Source organism: Colossoma macropomum, unplaced genomic scaffold, assembly GCF_904425465.1.
Source record: "Colossoma macropomum unplaced genomic scaffold, Colossoma_macropomum, whole genome shotgun sequence".
Taxonomy (NCBI): domain Eukaryota; kingdom Metazoa; phylum Chordata; class Actinopteri; order Characiformes; family Serrasalmidae; genus Colossoma; species Colossoma macropomum.
In genome coordinates this window covers 33,595,224-33,612,038 of record NW_023494805.1, presented here as the reverse complement: position 1 = coordinate 33,612,038, position 16,815 = coordinate 33,595,224, and the positions used below count along the sequence as shown (strand labels likewise).

At 38.0% G+C, this 16,815-nt stretch overlaps 1 protein-coding gene across 6 annotated transcripts in view; it reads right to left on the bottom strand.

The window, feature by feature from the left end:
* pde5ab (phosphodiesterase 5A, cGMP-specific, b) overlaps positions 1-16,815 on the bottom strand; it is a 66,688-nt gene that overhangs the window by 4,794 nt on the left and 45,079 nt on the right. For 4 of the 6 annotated variants that reach the window (XM_036596124.1, XM_036596125.1, XM_036596120.1 and 1 more), the window contains exons 10-18: positions 16,390-16,565; positions 13,413-13,472; positions 10,602-10,748; positions 5,943-6,068; positions 3,183-3,277; positions 2,925-3,012; positions 1,835-1,935; positions 1,254-1,331; positions 1,072-1,135 (exon numbers count right to left, since the gene is read on the bottom strand). In XM_036596124.1, the coding sequence (XP_036452017.1) occupies positions 1,072-1,135; positions 1,254-1,331; positions 1,835-1,935; positions 2,925-3,012; positions 3,183-3,277; positions 5,943-6,068; positions 10,602-10,748; positions 13,413-13,472; positions 16,390-16,565 (935 nt within the window). The remainder of the gene's footprint in view (positions 1-1,071; positions 1,136-1,253; positions 1,332-1,834; positions 1,936-2,924; positions 3,013-3,182; positions 3,278-5,942; positions 6,069-10,601; positions 10,749-13,412; positions 13,473-16,389; positions 16,566-16,815) is intronic. The other 2 variants (XM_036596121.1, XM_036596123.1) reach the window with 2 other exon arrangements.

The window sequence follows — 16,815 nt, the reverse complement described above, 5'->3', positions numbered from 1 at the left end:
TGTTTCAACCTTGACTGCTTTTATAATGAGGCACGGTACAGAGAACCAATCAGAATAGAGGTCATTTACATATATTGGTCTAAAAGACACACTACCCAAAACAGCTTGTTTTATTATAATTCAGAACCTTTTTGAAAAGGGTTCTATATAGCACCCAAAATGGTTCTTCTATTGTTACAAGCTTGACATCATAACAGTAGATGAACCCTTTTGGGTGCTATATAGAACGCTTTTCAAAAAGGTTCTATATATAGCCATCAACAGCCCATTCTGCATCAATCAATGAAGAACAATTTCATGATGCAAAAAAACCCTTTAATCATGCAAAGGTTTCTTTGAGTGTTCATGGTTCTATATAGAACCATTTTCTTTACCAAAGAACCCTCAAAGAACCATCTTTTTTTTAAGAGTTTACTGCAACTGTAGCCCTATTCAAATTAAAGACATATTTCTCTCCAATTCTAATCCAGCTGGATTTAGTCCCAAATTCTACTTCTATTAATGTGCACATATCGGCATCAGCAGATATGTAGATGAAAAACATTATTGTGGTATTTGCCCACAATTCCCATGTCAGTGCATCCCTTTCTAAGGGATAAAGAGAGGTTGCAAAAAGGTCATGTAAAGATCAATTATGTCTGTTTTTGCTACATAAAACTACACAACTTCCTAAGCGGACCTCATGGTAAAAAATTAAATATAAGAAAACTGCAGGGTTTGGGCTTTTTAAGGTCAAGAAACGGAGCAGCCTTTACTGGGCGTGCATGTGTTTGTGCACCTAAATAAAGCTGGCAGGAGCACAGCTGTGCCTTCACCCACTTGTAATTAGGAACCCTGCCTGCTAATTGCCAAAGAGAGAGCACAGAGAGAGGAAGAGCAAGATGTGTGAGACAAATTAGAAGGAGAAAGGTACAACACAAGGGAGAGATGATGAAAGAAAATAAGGACAAAGTTCTTTTTTTACAAGTTGGAATACAGACAATCACTTGAGGTAATTGCTTCTACAGATTTTCTAAAGTGTTACATAATCAGCACCCTTGACTTGAATGACTTTGCCTTGTTGACTCTTACCCTCTTTTGTACCGGCCAGGGCTTCGTAATAGCAGAAATATCACATGCAGTCATCAGCATGGACCTGCAGTATAGAAATGTAACCATGGAGTAAGTGAATTAAACTAAAACCACCTCTGTATTTTCAAAGTAAGGCGTTTAAGGACTGCTCTCAGAGCTGTACATAAAAACAACAGCCTTACCTCAGCAAGTCTCTATGGCAGTCACTCTCCCAGACAAACTGACTGTTCTTTGTTAGTTCAAAGAACTCTGCTCTTCTCCTGCAGTAATAGGTGGAAAAGAGTCAGTTATTTTCCTACAGCTTAGTCATACCTTCTATTGCTCGGTAACATTCTGAGAGAACAAACATCATAGTCACTGACTACAAGTGTAATGACTTTTATAACCTTACAAAATATCTGAACATCTGATATTACTCTCTGAATTAATGTAGCACAGTTCCTGGAGCTTTACTTTCAGCTACATAAAAATGGGGATAAAAATAGTAGATGAGTAGTTTCTCTGGGTGCGGCTTCAGCTAAACAGAAGCGACTGTTGACCTTTGCAAGATCATGGAAAGACAAGGAACTAAATTTGATGCTCACTTTACATGTTACAAAACTTTAGGGGTGAGTAAGCACATGGAGCACATAAAAATAGGTACAGCAAGCCCTGGCTTGTCATGATCTGATGCTTTATAATTGCTGTGTGAGGTAAATTATAATGAATTTGATTTCTAAAAATACCTCTGACTCTTATTCTGTGCCTGACACCTGGTACCTACTTCATGTAGACGGCCAGGTCAGTGGCCAAGATAGCCTTCTCAATCATCTTCAGTGTAGTTTTGTACTCCTCCAGAGAAAGACCACTTAGTATTTGACTGCCCTAAACAAACAGTTTGGAGAAATATTAGTTCTCATATTTATGATAAATAGTCTTTTTGTTATTAAAGGGTGTACATAATGCATGCTTTCAAACTACTTGCTTCAGTAGGTCTGTAATGGTAGCCTAATAGGACATCTATTTCCTTCTAAAAGCAAATAACATTTGCAGTTTTATGATGTTATGTTATGTTATGATGAAGAAAGCACTGTAGTTTGAAAGATTCCAACACAACCTATTAGAATATAAGAAAGTCAAATTCTGGTAGTCTACAATTTAATTTCCTAGATCTGGATGATTCTCAGGGCTATATGTAAAGTTTCTGAGCAGGTAGCAGGTATGAAAGGTTGCTGTAGCACAAATATATATATTGTAGCAATGACAAAAAAGTGAAAAATAGAAAAAAACAGAAAGCAGTTTGTGAAAGGTTTAAGTTTTAATGTGCATTTGTTTATTAGTATTTATTGTCTTTAGTCAGATTTCCCACAAGGGGGCGTTAATAGCATGCAAGTATTTTTGTGTGCATTACTGAGAGAGTGAAAACCCGCACCAGGAGGAGCTTGTTATGCATATATTGTTGCAGTCACAACTTTCAAAACACATGTAAGGTAAGGCTCAATGTTATTCAATATGTGTATTTAATATGTGATAATTAATAATTATCTTTTTTTGTATTCAATTCTCCTAGCACACAGGATAATATTGCACTATATGGCCTAAATTCTGTATGTGTGTGAACGTGTTTGTAGATGCTTCTCTGGTTGACAGTATCAGTTGATTTTTTATATGGATGAATGATTAAACTAACACAGCTTATAAAATAGACATATTTCAGTACAACACTCCTCAGTCATTTTGTTTTTAATGGACCTACAACTGCATTTTTCCTGTTATCTATCGGGTATTCAAGTGAAGGTTCTCCACTTGAATGTGGTGAATGGTAGTTGCTGTCCCACTTTCTGTTCATTATAATTGAATGAAGTAGTACTTACTTGACTGTTAAGGATCATGAGGCACTGGTCAAAGTGGTGATGCTCCATAATGGAGTGGCAGTAGAGCTGGGCCAGAGGATGGTCACTCCTGTTCACACAGTGCACAGTTAGACAGGTTTTATTCTTCTCTCTTTAGCATGCTACACCTTTTCCTCAAGTGTACCAATCAAGCAACTCACAACAGATTTTTTAAATTCATTTTTACTGTCTTCTTATTTGTCAAATTGCATACCAACAAAAATTATAACACAAACAAACCTCTTAATGAATGAGTTGTTGACGCCTCTGTGGTCCAAATCGTGACTCAATGTTGCGATCATCAGGGCCAAAATCTCCAAATCACTTAGGTTATTCTGTCAATCAGAATGTAAAACGATTACTTTTACTATCAATCAGTTGTTTGTAAGCTGTTAACCAGCCTATTAGCCAGTTCTCTTTGAATTACAAGTGCCATGTATATATTTCTTAGCTTATGTTTTAATGTACTCAGTGCCATTTTAGATGAGTGGAAATACTGGAATAAATAAAACTTAATGTAAATTAAAGTAGTATAAAAGTTGGCATTTAGCTAAGATGCCATGTCATCCACATACAAGATGTTGCTTGTAGAGAGGGAGTTCTAAATTCAGCAAATGAAATGCATGCTTAATTGAGTGTAAACGTAGAGACTGACTTGTTTCCGCTTTACCCCCTGAGGTACTCTTTGGTAGCAGTGTGTTTTGGGTCATTGTCTGGTTTGTGATTTCAGGGACAGTCGTTTAGAGTTTGTGTTTCCAGCCTGATTTTTCGAGCATCAACTATGTTGTTTTCATCAGGTCGTCAGTGCCAACAGGTAAGAGCAACAGGGCCTGTTTTTAAATGATTAAAATGGGTGTTCTGCAGTGATTAATTATGGTTCTGACTGAACAATATTTGTCTTAAGTATTGCAGTAGAGTTCTGTAACAATGTCCTAAAGACAGATAGGTTGGAGTTTAATCTGATCCAGATTCATAGAAGAGTGTGGAAGAAAAAAGCTGCTTGTGATCCAAACTCATTTATGAAACATGGTGAGATGGGCATATATGGCCACTAGTGCAACTAACTCACATGTCAGGATAAATTCTCAAGTGTATAAAAGCACCTTCACTGATCAGTTGAGCCAAATGCCTCAAAACCCAATAGATGGCACTTCACTTTGCAGCACAATAGTGACCTAAAACATACTGCTAAAGCAATTATGGAGTTTTACAGAGCCAGAAAGCAAAAGATTCTTGACTGGCCAAGTCAATTAGCTGACCTGGACATTGCACTTACACGTTTTACATACTGTCTTTCACTCAGTGAAGACAAGACTAAAAGCAAATAATAAGGAAATGAAAGCAGGGACTGATATTGGCTGCATTACAAGCCTGAGAGAGTATCACTAGCAGTGTGGTAATTTATCTAAATCACAGATTTCAGGCAGTCATTAAACCCCTCATGTCTAAGAGATAAGGGAAAATGTCACAGAATGCATTCTGATTGGTCTAAAGTAATTTAGTTTTGTATGAACATTAACAGTAAGGATGAGTGATATGGCAAAAAGCATCATATCATATCATAATAGACTTAGATAGATATCCATAATGTTTTCAGAAAAGCACATTGTCCAGCACAATAGCAAAATTTAAAATACTTGTTTTAATAAAATCAGTTTTCTTTAGATTTATTGGTGAAGTAAGCTTACAGAATTTGTGGCGCAAAGCTAATGTAAAATTTCAGATTTCTCCCTCGAAATCTATAAAAAGAACTGTGATTACTGTTCACCTCAAATCACTGTAAATGCTCTCAAATTTAAGCTGACAGTCTGCGCTTTGTCTTTATAGTCATTAATGTATTTCAAATCCAGTGTGAAAAGCACAAAAAACAATAACTTCATCATTAACCAGCCTGTTTAGCAGCTAGACTCTTTTAATACGGAGCCATGCTGTTGTAATACATGCAGAATTTGGTTTGACATTGTCTTGCTAAAATAAGCAAGACCTTCTCTGAAAAAGACGTCATCTGGATGGCAGCATATGTTGCTTTAAAACCTGTATATATAGTTCAGCATTAATGGTCCCTTCACAGATGTGCAAGTCACTCATACCATGTGCACGAATGCACCCCCATACCATCACGCAAGCTGGCTTCTGAACTCTGTGCTGATAACAAACTGGATGGTCCCTCTCCTCTTCAGCCTGGAGGACACGGGGTCCATGATTTCCAAAAAGAATTTCAAATTTTGATTCATCGGATCTCAGGACATTTTCCTCTTCACCTCAGTCCGAATTAAATGAGTTCAGGCCCACAGAAGGTGGCAGTGTTTCTGGATCCTGATTATTTATAGTTTCTTCTTTGCATGGTAGAGTTTTAACTTGCATTTGTGGATGCAGCGACAAACTGTTTTCACAGACAGTAGTTCTGAGAAATGTTTCTGAGCACATGCAGTGATTTCATTTCCCTTGCATTCAGAGAATTATCTGGATTCTCTGCATCTTTTAATGATATTATGTACTGTAGATGATTACATTCCCAAGTTCTTCACTATTTTACCTTGAGAACCATTGAATTGATGCACTAGTTGCCTTTCGGTCTGTCACAGTATTATAAACCCCTCCCTATCTCTACTTCTGAAAGACTCAGCCTCTCTGAGTTGCTCCTTTTATACCGAATCTTGTCATAGACCTGTTGCAATTAACCTAATTAGTTGTGAGATGTTCCATTAGGTTTTTTTTAGCATTACACAACTTTACCAGACTATTGTTGCCCCTGCCCCAACTGATAGGGCCGGAAGTCTTTTTAGAGTTTAGTTGTGGGGGGTTTAAGAAGTACACCTGTGTCTGTAATACACATCATGCGCACAAATGTGTCCTAGTTACTCTTTAGTGACTAAACAAACACATTCTGCATTAATAGCCGTTGGACGTGGTAAATGAATAGTGACATGCTACACTGAACTTCAGTGGCACTAAAAAAGTGGTCACTGCTCTTTTGCTTGGTTTATCAATTGCACTGACCTGTAATCCGCCAGATTTGAGGATAGCAAACATGCACTGAGACGTGTTGAAGGCATGCCGCCAGTTATGGTAGGCCACATTCTTCCTGTAGTTCTTCTTCACACTTAAGATCCACTGACACAGGTTCTAAAAACAGTAGAAAGTAACAGACAAGAACCAGTTGAAAACATGTAGGAAAGAAAAGAGAAGGAGAGAACAGAAAGAATACAATTAACAACAATGGTGGCAGCAAATCTTTCATCATCTGCACATCCTTGATGGAAAAGGGCCAATTAAATTTGCTGGCTCTTAGAATTCAATTGTAAACCAAGAAAATTGATAATCAAATTATTTATTTATCAATCGTCTGCTTTTCTTATCTCTGCAGGACAGTGAGGGTAAGCTAACCAAAATAACACCAGTGTGCAACAAGGAGACAAGAAAACTGGGTCACTACATATTTAGCATGAATTAAACAGCAGTTCGTTTCAAATGCAATTTAAGCAACAGTAAATAATTATCAAGAAAACAAGTAGTCATACAGGGGGTAGAGATAACAATGGAAACACAATGCAATATGTATCAGTTACACAGAGCTGCCTTTTGCCTTTTGAAAAGCTGAAGTACAACTACCAGCAGAAAACCTGAACCCTTGTTTAGAGAGGACAGATTCATTAACATGGTGACCAGCTGAGATTGGCACTAAGGCTGAAAGCTTTATGTGGCTTTTTAAAAAAGAAAAACTCAACCAGATGTGGAAATCCACAGTAAAAGTCAGCTGATGACTCATCTGCTCATATCTGGATTCTTCCACTCAGATCAATGTAAATTCTAATGAGCTTTTGTCACAAGTTGACCGAAAGGATGGCACATGCTACAGTTCATGCTACTGACGTACAATACTGTTTCAGTCTAAGACAGAGGTTTAGACTGAGCTTTGTGGTCATTTTTAGGTCCCTGTGTTTTTTTTAGCATCTACATGATGTCACAAGGAGAACATGTGGAGACAACTATGAGAAATTTTGGTCTAAACATGAGTGGGAATGTAGACTTATTAGGGTGAGAACAAACTGAGTGTGAAATTTCTAAACCAATCCAACGGCTCATGAAGGCGGAGCTTTAAGTGGACGATGGTGCTCGTCAACACTGTCTGATGGACAACGAGCCTGTCGTTGTTTTGTTGATTTTCTAAGTGAAACACATTTCAACAATTACTGTTTATCTGCTGAATTTAATATACTGGGAAAAAAACTAAGTATGGCCTGTGCAAAGGTTATGGCACATTTTATATTTTATGTTTTATTTTTGTCCAGTATGTTTAATCTTAGCAAATAAATAGAAATTGTGCAGAAAAATGCCATATTTAAGTTTGTTCCCTGTTGGGGATGCTTTTTTTTCAACAAAACATGGAATTTACCTGAGGGTGTTCAAACCTTTGCCTACACAGAGAACACTATCTCTTGCAAGGGAAAGACAGTTTCACTAGCTAGCTTGTTTTGCTTATGTTATCAATTGTACTCTGGGTGTTAAAAGAGCACTAGTTCAGAGGAATAGAGGAATTTGGGGGCAGCCCCCTCTATGGGCTGTCTCTCTTGGCATCAAGGGCCATAAAAGGAGCTTGCTCAGGAGAGGCAGGCAGACAGTGACCTGCAGTGGTTTTCACTGTAACTATATTCAGTTTTAGAGGGGGTGTACCCTTGTTAGCGGTGGATTTCAACATAATCCAGCACCAATTTTTAACAAATTGCTCCCTGATGTGCATTCTCATTATAAGATCATGTATGAGTTAAAGCAACTAAACTGTAATGTTCCACTGGAACAGGTGTAGTTAATCATGCATGAACAGTCAGGCTGTTATTTTGTAAATGTTAATATTTTTATTGCCTTATTCTCCTAATAATTAAGTAATCAGCTTTGCCATCCATCGTAAACCTTCTTAGTGTACAATTTACACCCAGTTATACAATAGATATTATTAGTTCCAAAAATATTTTAGCTAAATAGTTTAGCCTCTGTCTTTCAAATATGATCAGCTATATGATGTACTATGAAGCTGAAAGGAGGTAGATATGTATGCTGCCCCTTAAATTCATAAAATTGAAAAGGAAAAAAAAAAGAATCAGTACAATCTAAGAAGAGACGCAATCTGATGTTCTGATTTAACAGTAATTAAAATTTCCTCCAACAACACATGTACAATATCATATTATATACTAATACAGAAAGCACAACCTTTTAAACTCCTTTTAAAAAGCTTGAAGAAAAAGGTAGAATAGACACAAATAATCCTCTGCATACCAAACAGTCAGAACAGGTATGCGTCTTACTACAAATTTTAATACCCCAAAGAAATGTCAGTATGTCAGAAACGTGTGCAGTTTTTGCGTCAGTTGGCATGTCTAAAGTACTGCATCGTTACCCTGGCTCCCAGCGGGTGGTCAGTCACCGGTGACTGAGTTGTGTGTGTTTGATCTGGACGCTATGCCAGGGTGGTCAGAGAGCGCCTGCTTTCACTCACACAGCCCGGAGTAAGTGCTGCCTAAGAAATCAATAAAAAGCCTGTCTTTGTGCCCCATCTGTGGGCTGTCTCTCCTGGCATCAAGGGCCATAAAAGGAGCTTGTTCAGGGGAGCCAAGCAGACAGTGTACTGCAGTGGTTTCCACTGTAACTATAGTCAGATCGGCAGAACCATGGACTTCATCTGGCAATTACAGGCCAAATTAAAGGAGAAAATCTAAGACTGTTTTTAGATTTAGTAAGGACACACTATCATTAGTCTAGTTCAGTTATTTTGCATCACTGGCACTGCAGTAGTTGAATGGCATTGTTTAATGTTGTAAAACAATGAATACATTTGTTTGTGCTCATTATGCTTGGCATTGATAACACAGATAACTTCCCAAACAGGCCCTTTTTCCTTTTTCAGTGTACGCCTCACATCGTATTGATACATGCAATCATATCTAACTGACCTATCCATGCTCTGTCCACAGATACTTTCTTTCATAGCAACTGTAGCCAGTAAAGCTGCCAGCTTTACAGAAAACTCCTTTTCAAAAATAACATTCAACCTAATGAGAAACTGAAACAGACTTTGTTTAGAGTTGTCACAACCGCTTAAAAATGCTATGCTGTCATGTTGCTGTAGCTAATCAAAACTAGGCAGGTTGGAAACTACAATTATTAATCTGCCACCATGCTAAAGTTAACTCAATTGTTCAACAAAAAACTATACCTGTGCTCTTCAATTGTACAGTAGGCTAACTGGATTGGATTTGGATTTTGCCAACATTCTGTAAAGCTTTTCAAATCTGTCAACAGCTGTTATGAAATAACTAGAGATGGCACAATACCAATATCGATACCAATACTGAAACCTTCAAAGCATTTTACTTAAGATGGGGATCTAAAAGCAGACTATCCTGCTCAGACTACTCAATCTTTCTACGACCACCACAGGAGGAAACACACAGCTAACAACATTACATCACATCACACAATTTGAATGTGTGCTATTTCAGGACATATTTGTTACAGGATTGGGTAAGATTCAGTACTCTTTTCCTCTGATATCCGATTCTGCTGATACTGGCCCAAAACCTGGTATCAGATTGGTGCCACCTCTAGAAATAACGGTTTTATGGGTTCAATTATCAGTAACAGAGTGACATTTGGCATTCCTCCTGTTTTAACTTTGAGCTTTTTGCAGTTTGGTGCCTCCTGGCCTGCTGTATCTATTTTATTATCTTTTATTTTCCAGCCTGTATGAATGGTCCTCAACTAGGAATGGGTATCATTAGGATTTTATTGATACCGATATCGATAACAATACTGCTTATCGATGCCGATACTTATCGATACTTATCGATTATTGATACTACTCTCCATAACTTGGTGCAAAAAATAAAGACATGACAAGAAAAGCTGCTGTGGTCATCTCCCTCCAGTTTAAACTTAGGCTACGTAGCAGTTAATGATTTATGTTATGCTAGCTATTGGCTACCGAATTTTAACAAATGTTATCAAAACATGCTAAATTTTTAAATTCAAACAAGAAGCTGGCTTTGTAGTTTTAATTCTGGTAGCATATTTGATCAGGTGATTTAAGCTTTTTTCACAATATCCTACCTAGAAACATCCTACCTATAAATATATGCTTTGGCAGGACATTCCAGCCATGCAGCACAACACCAGGAGGCTGCCCTGAAGACGCAGGTGCAGGAGCCACTTTGCTAAAGCAAACACTCTGCACTGCTTTAGAGTTAAAGAATGTTGTATTTGTAAGTGTTTCATGACGTTGCCGGTGTTAGCCTCTTTGCACGCAGCTACTGCTTTACATATATTGTATTCAGTTTTTCATTTTCATTAAATTGAGTAAATTGAGCCCTTAGTTTTAAACACCTTACCCTTTCAGCCATGACCAGAGAGCACTGAATTATGCTTAGCATTTGAAATGGCTAAGGAAGACAGAGACATGCATTGATCCAAACAAGCACCAATCACATGAAAATGCCAGCTATGTAGAAAATGAACATTACGTAAATACTGATAGCAGCACTGTGTGTCCAGGATAAATAACCTTAACAATATTTTGGTACTGACCAGCCAGGAACCAGCACCAATATAGTACCGGTTCTTGATACTCATCTCCATTCCTAACTGAGCAAAGTGAGCATGTACCTTGTACTTCATCTGAAAGTTCTGCACAAGCTTGAGGTCCACAAACATGCGGATAGTGGCCTGGGTGGTCTCAGCATCTGACAGGTCAAAGTCACTGAAGCTGAACTCCTGTAGTCTCAGAGACTGAGCGGAGGGAATAGTGGCTGCCTTTTGACAAAGAGACAACACAAGGATTTTAGGGTCAACACACTCATGTATGCTTTTAAAGAATAATACATATTAAAATGAACATTTTGGGCTTTGTGATGCTACCACAACACAAACTCATGTGGGATTTGCTTTCATATTACACACACACAATCACTACGTAAACAGACTATCAACCTCCAGCACCAGGGATCTCTGTCTGTCAGGCATTAATAATCCATGAGCTGTGATCAGCATAGTTTGAGGCGCACAGGATGAGCATTTAGCTGTGCTCGGCTTGTCTGTCTAACTGAGAGCAGGGGCTTTCATGGCAATAAATCCTATGTGTGCTGCATTCACTCTCCCTAGTCTCGCAGCTTATTTATCATCCCTCAGGCCTTAAATTACACAGTAAGCAGACAAGAAGAACAAAGACATTTTTCTTTCTCGCAGCAGAATTCAACATAAAATCTGTGTTGTGTGTCATATGCAGTTTAGGCTGTGTACTGTATTCCAAATATAATAATAAATGTACCACTACCTATTCTTTTACTTTGTTAATTTACATAAATGAACTAATGCTGACTAGCTAAAGGGCAATTCCTCCAACTTTTCAAAAGTTCTCCATAATTTGGTCTAAGACGTAAACAAAGTCATTGAGAGTGGTTTGTTTTGTGTGGCAAAATAGAACTTTTTTGACACATCACTATTTTACCATTATCAACATTAAATATAAAAATACAGAAAAGTGTAGGTTCACTGGTGGTGTTGGATAGTAAATAGAATTGCTGTATTTGCATTGCTGACATTGTGATCCCTGGTTCCTATCACCACTAAGAAGTGTCTCTGCAAACTGCTCTGAATGACTTTGTTTACATCTTAACCACTGAATTATGCTAAAATTTTGAAAAATGAGTGGAATTCCCCTTTAAGCATGATTGCAATTCCTTTAAAGTAGGACATTTTTTCCTTATCAATGTGCACTACTGACAGTTCATTCTAGTTGCTTTTCTGTTCCCAAATGAGACCATGAAATTTACAATCAATGCACTCTCCTGTTTTCTCTGCTATTTTAAAACAGAGAGGGCTTATTTTTAACGCTGATCTGAAATCTTGGCACAAGTAGAGACTGGCACAGTGGCATGGGACTCTCGACTGGCTGATTACTCTCACTAATCAGAGCCTTCCAAAGCAGTACCTGAGAGAACATTTCTGCGCCAGTTTCAGGCACAAATTAAACACATTCTGCCCATGTGTTATGTTCAAAACTGGCACACAAGCCTAAACATGCAGTTTATGTAAGGTGCACGGAAAGTCACATCACGTGGGAGGGTCTTGCAGAAAATGGGCGGAGACAGAAAGTGTGGCTGTTAACATATTCTGCACAATTTACTATATTTTGAGCAACTAGCTGGTTTTGCATGAATTTGTCTCTACTTTTTAAAGGCTTATCTCTTACATTTTTTCTTGCATTTAAATTATTTCTCTTTACCTGACCATTTTCTAACCTGTATTTATCTCTTAGAATGATATAGGCCGTTTTTGTTACTGTGCCATCAATACTGATATATGTACATGAGCTCTGTTCTAGCTGGCTTTTTGTGTCATGTTTTCGGTTTTTCATGAAATGGGCCCTTTAGAACCAGATGTAAATTAGAGTTAGTTTCTCAAAAGCATGTTGTTGGGATACTCCCTTTAATATTAGCTGCAGTCGTAGCAAATAGATGGAGGCATGAATCTCCAACAGGAGCTGAAAGTACAGTTGTATGCAAAAGTCTGGCTGCCCCTGGTCAAAACACGTTTTGTTGATTTTCTACAGGAAAGTAGGTTAACACCTCCTCTACAGAGAACATGCTTCTGCACATTTTAATGCACTATGTTTATTTGCTGAATTTAACATAGTGGAAAAAGTAAAACAATGAAAAACAAACATGTATAAAATGTTTTAGTTTTTCCAATATGTTAAACTGTGCTCTAAAAATAGCAGAAAATGCCATTTTTAAGTTTACTGCCTGTAGAGAATGTGTTAACTTATTTTCACTAAGAAAATCAACATAACAAGCCATTTTACTGAGGGTGATCAAACGTTTGCATACAACTGTATGGTTGCCAACAGAATAACATTACTTCAGTTCTCAGAATCAGATGTATGTCTGTGAAAAGATAGCAGAAGCAATATACACATGTAGTATGTTATTGTTTCAAAGTTTGTATATGTTTTAATTTGGTAGTAGAATTAAAACCCATATAGAATGTTTTGGCGGAGAAAAACTTCTCTTTGAAAGAAAACTTTCATTTTTTTTTTTGTATCAAGCTTGTTGAAGGCTCCACTATTTCACTGCCCCTTTTAAACCCTGCATCTCATGAGTGCACAGTGAGCAGGTGGTCCTATGAGCAGTTTGTAGTCCTATGCACAGCCACAGCTAATCAAACTTCTTTTCAGACACCTTGTGAGCGCATGTTGCAAGGACAAGGCAAATTCCGCACGGTTCCTGCATTCATATGTACATCTTTTCCGGTGCCTCTTGCTTCAAAATCTTGCACAACTTCAAATAAGGCTTTTTCTAATACCTAGCTAACTGTCTCATTGTAGCAATTATCAGAGTATTGTTTTTGTGAAGTATTAATGATGATGTTTGGTGGATTGTGGGGCAAGAAGAGATGAATTAATAAAGTGTAATTTACCGCCGTTACCTGGAGCGCCCGTGTCTCCTCCTCCGCAGCGGAGGCATGATAAGAGAGAACCTGAAGACCATACAAACAAATACACAAAGAGGCACACAAATGAAAAGATGCATGTTTCCTCCTTGACTGACTTGCGGTTTAAGTATATATTAAAAGGGATACCTGGTTATATTAGTAGTGCCAAAGATAACATTTTCCTACTTTGACCCTTTGAACCAGCTGTAGTTCCAGCTGCTCATGCACTGTATGTTGCTATGACTCCACGACTGTAGTCGACTCAATCAAATATAGTTTTTAACAGGCAAGTTCTATTGATGACTCTCTGGATAAAACCAAAGATATTTCCAGCTACTGCAGTGCCATAAATTTATAGCTGAAGGACGTTAAGTCTTATGTAAGCAAAGCTCAGTGCTGATTCCAGCAATATCAGTAATAACCAGAGGATGTCTTCAGCAGACTACACTGGCCAGTGCTAATGGGAGACTGCAGGAGCCATGTACATACAAGCCACAAACTAACACAAGCAAAAGCACAGTGGAAAGCTTCAGTTCCCTTCAAGAGTGAGAGTGCTACAATCACAGAGGAGTAAGAACATACAGCCACTGATGCGCTCACTGGATGTCGGTGATGACTTGGAAACAGTGTTAACTCTGGAAATCATGTCATTTTCATTTTCAGGTTCATGTGAACGCTGCGTTAACATAAAGAAAATAATGTCATTGAATTACTGAAGGTAATAAATCCATTCTTATTAAGCTTATTTTGTCCATTCATATAGCTGTTACAAAATGTGCTGCTTTTTAAATGGAACAAATCTTTTTTTAGGGTCCAATTTGGGCAAATAAGACAAACATGACTAATCGTGACTAACTAAACAAATTAATCGCGACCCATTATTTAAATCGTTTGAGCTCAAGAAGCTCACTGAGCTCATTTTGATAATTAGCCAAAGAGTTGATTCAGGCTGCTTTAAAAACTTTCACTTTTTAGATTTAAATTTCTACCTGTAATTATAAATCACATCATACATTGTATACAACTGTACCTGCTGTTTTTTGAGTCACAGCATGTTGGTTTGTCTTGCTTGGCAATTTCAGTCTGACAAAATTGTCAAGGCAGAAATAACCCAGTTTCCACTGCTCGCCGTCCTTTGAGGCTAAAGCTGTCATATTTTTTTCACACGGCTGTCTCAGGAATCATTAGTGACACAGAAACACTGCGAGAGGAGGGGTGTGAACGAGAAACTGTGACGGAGAGGGAGAAAGCTTGAAGTGAGTCGCTGCCATTCTGTCAGCTGCAGAAGAGTGCCTGTCACAGCAACACCTCTGACTGTGACAGCTCCAGAATGGAGAGATCAGAGGAAGAGGGAGGGATCTAGCCTGGGGTGAGCTGTTTTTGAATAGGAGTCGGTGAGTAGGGTTAGATTAGTGCACAGCAGGAGGATGCAGTCATCCCTGTGAAATGAAATGCTTGCACTGAATAAACGAATGTCTTGAATTTACTTGATTCAAATGTGACACCATTTCCACATAAGTGACTTTTCATTTCTAGAAGATGTGAAAATACCAGCTGCCCTTTACATTGTGTGAACATTTCATTTCATGATGAAATGGTCTAAAATTACTGGGAATTGTAACGCTGGATGAGGCAGAACTCAAGAGTTCGGAAGTGAAAATTAAACTGGAACAGGATGCGGACCAAAACTGAGGAATAAAAACAGGACTATGAAGAAAAAGAAAACCAAAACAATACAGACAGTAAAAGCAGCACCAGCTCTAGCCTTTTGAAGGCCCCCCCCCACCATCTTGCTAGCTGATACACTTTAAAATTAGAGGCTAAGTAGCAACTAATAATGACTACTGCAAGCTGTCTAAATTATATACATTTATAACTGGCTAATTTGTGTGTTGCTGATGACTGAATTCTCATTTGGGGCTATAATAAGTTACCATTTAAATTATGGATAATAATCTCAGCATTCTTGATCCAGGGGTCTGTCTAAAGAACAGGGTATCTAAACCGGAATTAATCACAGTCTGAGAAACTAAACCTGAATTAATGACAGTCTAAGTATCTAAACCTGGATTAACAGACAGTTGTTAACCACTGTTGTAAAATGAGTTAATCGTCAGAAAGCCTGCCTAAGTTGAACCTGCTCTGTTATTAGTCCCCAGATCTGCTATTTCTTGTTGTCCAACTAGAAGTCAAAACATATTGTATAACATTAACAAAAAAAACTCTACATCTTTAAGCTTTTTAACCTCACGTTCTTTTTTTTGGCACCAGATGTATACTATTTTTTGAGACATGAGTAATCAGATTTTTCACCCATCACTTGAGCAACATAACGATAAAGTAATAACCCAGAAGTTGTTAGGGAGCCCCCTAGTAGCTGTTGGGCCCTAAGCAGCTGCTTTTGTCGCTTGTTGGGGAGAGCTGGCACTGACTAAAAGATATAAAGCAAACAAAAAAATGTACAAAAGCACATACAAAAGAACAACACAAATAACAGAATCAACATACCAAACACAAGACCAAACAAAGAACCAACCTAAAGACACAGGGCAACAAGACACAGGTGAAAGGACTAAGGGGAAAGGTGGAACTTGGGGCAGAGACAACTTTGCATGTGACAGGTTGGAAGTGGAGCTTGGGAAACTCAAAGCAGATGAGACAGAGGGAATCCGTGGTAGCACTAAATTCCTGTTATAGTAACCTATAAGCCAAGAAAAAGCCAAGAACTTTCATTCCTTCAACAGCAGCGATATTGCATCAATTCAATTATTGTGCAAATATGAACTGAGAGACAGGATTGTGTTGATGTGAAATATTTAATTCACATGGAAATGTTGAGCACATTTGACTCAAATAAATTCAATACGTAACTTTGTCAGTGTGGTTTCTGCGGTTTCCTTCTTCAAACCTTTATGGATTTTCTTTCCAAAAGTGATTTAAAAAACTAGATAATTCTACTGACCTCAAGTGTGACTTCCTGTTTGGCCATGGCCCTCTCCACAGTCTCATACATCTGAGTGTTCTGGATGCCCAGTCCACAAAAGATGGCAAAAGCCTCCAGAAACTGCTCGTCATTCCGATTAAAGGCCTTTACCTCACCTGTGGCTTCATCCATCTTGTTGACCAACTGGCAAACACCTTCATGAGAAAAGAAAATCAAATAGTTTGTGATATTTGATGGTAAAAGTGCTGTCCTGAGCTAGAAGGCATAGTAAATCAAGTTAAAGAAAACTATCTATCCAGTGCGTCTAACTTGTTTAAGCATATTAAACGATGTGTTATAAAACTGATGTGATGTGAAGCACTGCTTGAGCAAACTGTTCTCCAAAAATGGCAGCAACGGTTTCTCTGTAACATTTATTTATTCTTTATGGGCCTCTCTTAACAG